The 2,213-nt window shown below is 50.7% G+C and overlaps 2 protein-coding genes across 2 annotated transcripts; one reads left to right on the plus strand and one right to left on the minus strand.

Annotated features, from left to right (window-relative positions):
* The first annotated feature begins 279 nt into the window (after positions 1–279).
* On the plus strand, positions 280–672 carry LOC141161142 (histone H2A type 1-like). Its single transcript, XM_073645912.1, has one exon. The coding sequence runs from the start codon at positions 280–282 to the stop codon at positions 670–672; it is 393 nt and encodes a 130-aa protein (XP_073502013.1).
* A 936-nt stretch (positions 673–1,608) lies between these two features.
* On the minus strand, positions 1,609–1,920 carry LOC141161383 (histone H4). The gene has a single exon (XM_073646193.1). The coding sequence runs from the start codon at positions 1,918–1,920 to the stop codon at positions 1,609–1,611; it is 312 nt and encodes a 103-aa protein (XP_073502294.1).
* Positions 1,921–2,213: the final 293 nt, after the last annotated feature.

The following is a 2,213-nucleotide window of genomic DNA, read 5'->3' on the forward strand; positions in this document are numbered from 1 at the left end:
TAAACGACCAATATAAGTCGGTCATAGAACCTCGTGTTATATGGGGACAAAGAACAGAAAAGCCATCAGCCACTGAGCGGGAACTTCAAACTCATGGACAAAAAGTCACGTGACCTGTGTAAGCTGCGCCCGCTGCGTCTTATTGGTGTTTCCACACGTCTGCTCTCCATTGGCGGCTTCAGATCCATCCAATGAAAAGGTAGGAGGTCGGGGCAGCGGCGGATAAAAGGGAGACAGAAACGGCATTATTGGAGATTGATTTTGGATAAGATTACAGCGATGTCTGGACGCGGCAAACAAGGAGGCAAAGTCCGTGCTAAGGCAAAGACTCGCTCATCCCGGGCAGGACTCCAGTTCCCAGTCGGCCGTGTGCACAGGCTTCTCCGCAAGGGCAATTATGCCGAGAGAGTCGGCGCCGGCGCTCCGGTCTATCTGGCCGCTGTGCTGGAGTATCTGACTGCTGAGATCCTGGAATTGGCCGGCAATGCCGCCCGGGACAACAAGAAGACCCGCATCATCCCCCGTCACCTGCAGCTGGCGGTGCGCAATGACGAGGAGCTCAACAGGCTGCTGGGTGGGGTGACCATTGCCCAGGGAGGCGTCCTGCCCAACATCCAGGCCGTGCTGCTGCCCAAGAAGACCGAGAGCAGCAAAGCGAGCAAGAGCAAGTGAGCGCCGCTCCTCCACATCTGTCCGAACAACCAAAGGCTCTTCTAAGAGCCACCACATCCTCCTCATCAGAGCCGGCACCGCTGATAGCAGGCGATGGTCCACACTATATAGAGAGAACAACACGATCTATTCTATGTTCTACTGTATGATTTACTATAGATCAGAAATGTAAAGCATTAAATAGGTTGATCCTGCTATATTTCGTAGCGCAGATACTAATTTTAGTGACCCGGCTAATAGAGAGTTAAACGGTGGAGAAAACACTTGTATCTGGTATTGGTTGGCGCCTGCTGAGATGTCTGTAATTGGTGGTTTTGAGTTTCCCGCGCAATCTTTCTTTGTGCGTCGGATTATTACCGGCCCCTCTGCTTGTAGCGGAGATCGCAATCTGAGCAATGCGGTCTGAGCACAGCTCTACCCCTCTGAGAATACAGCGCAGAGCAGCTTTCCCCGAACACGGTAATGGTTCTTATCGAAAAGAGGATGGTTCTCCACTAATCATTTATGTGAGGTCATGAACCTTCAGCGGCCTCCATATACACTGAGCCTGATACAAGCCCCGTCCTCAATCACAGGATCTTATGTTTCCATTCTGTAAGCAGCACTCGGAACATCACTACTGATGGGAGCAGTTGCGTATCTTGTATTAAAGCTGATACTGCTTCCATAACTCGGGATATCTACAGATTGCTGTAAGGAACGCAATCAACCCGTCAAATACTATACATCACTCCAACCACAACAAACTCATCCCTTCAGTGCAAGTATCCTCAGTTATCAATGAGTGAACATTTTTAACTCATGAACAGCGTATAAAGCTTGTACTGGCATTCACACAAGCACAGGGATTGCTACTCCGATTGTAGCCTCTCACTTAGAAGATGTGGTGGCTCTGAAAAGAGCCTTTGGGTTGTCAGGATGGAGCAGAGAATACAATTAACCTCCGAAGCCGTAGAGAGTGCGGCCCTGGCGCTTGAGCGCGTACACCACGTCCATCGCAGTGACGGTCTTCCTCTTGGCGTGCTCGGTGTAGGTGACTGCGTCACGGATCACGTTCTCCAGGAAGACTTTCAGGACACCGCGAGTCTCTTCATAGATGAGGCCGGAGATGCGCTTGACGCCTCCTCTGCGAGCGAGACGGCGGATGGCAGGCTTGGTGATGCCCTGGATATTATCACGGAGCACCTTCCTGTGCCGCTTGGCACCGCCCTTCCCGAGACCTTTCCCTCCTTTACCGCGACCAGACATCTTCCAAATAGTCAGCAGGAATCTATGACTAACCCGCACGGACTCTTCTTATATATAGCGTATTGGTGGACCAGAGAGAAGACTGCAGTGATGACGCGTTTCCAGGGCGGGTCTTACAGAATCGAAATTAGCTCCTCCTTCCTCTGCTGATTGGCTGAACACAGAACTGTTGGGGAGTTTGAATTTCTCGCTCGTTGTGCAGTTTCCGCAGCTTCTAATTATATATGTTTTACCTGTGATGAGAAATGTTTCAAAAACAGTCTGTAAATAAAAGGGCAGACACGACACCAGCT

This window comes from Phyllobates terribilis, unplaced genomic scaffold (assembly GCF_046119375.1).
Source record: "Phyllobates terribilis strain yellow unplaced genomic scaffold, ASM4611937v1 Scaffold_9__5_contigs__length_417890890, whole genome shotgun sequence".
Lineage (NCBI taxonomy): Eukaryota > Metazoa > Chordata > Amphibia > Anura > Dendrobatidae > Phyllobates > Phyllobates terribilis.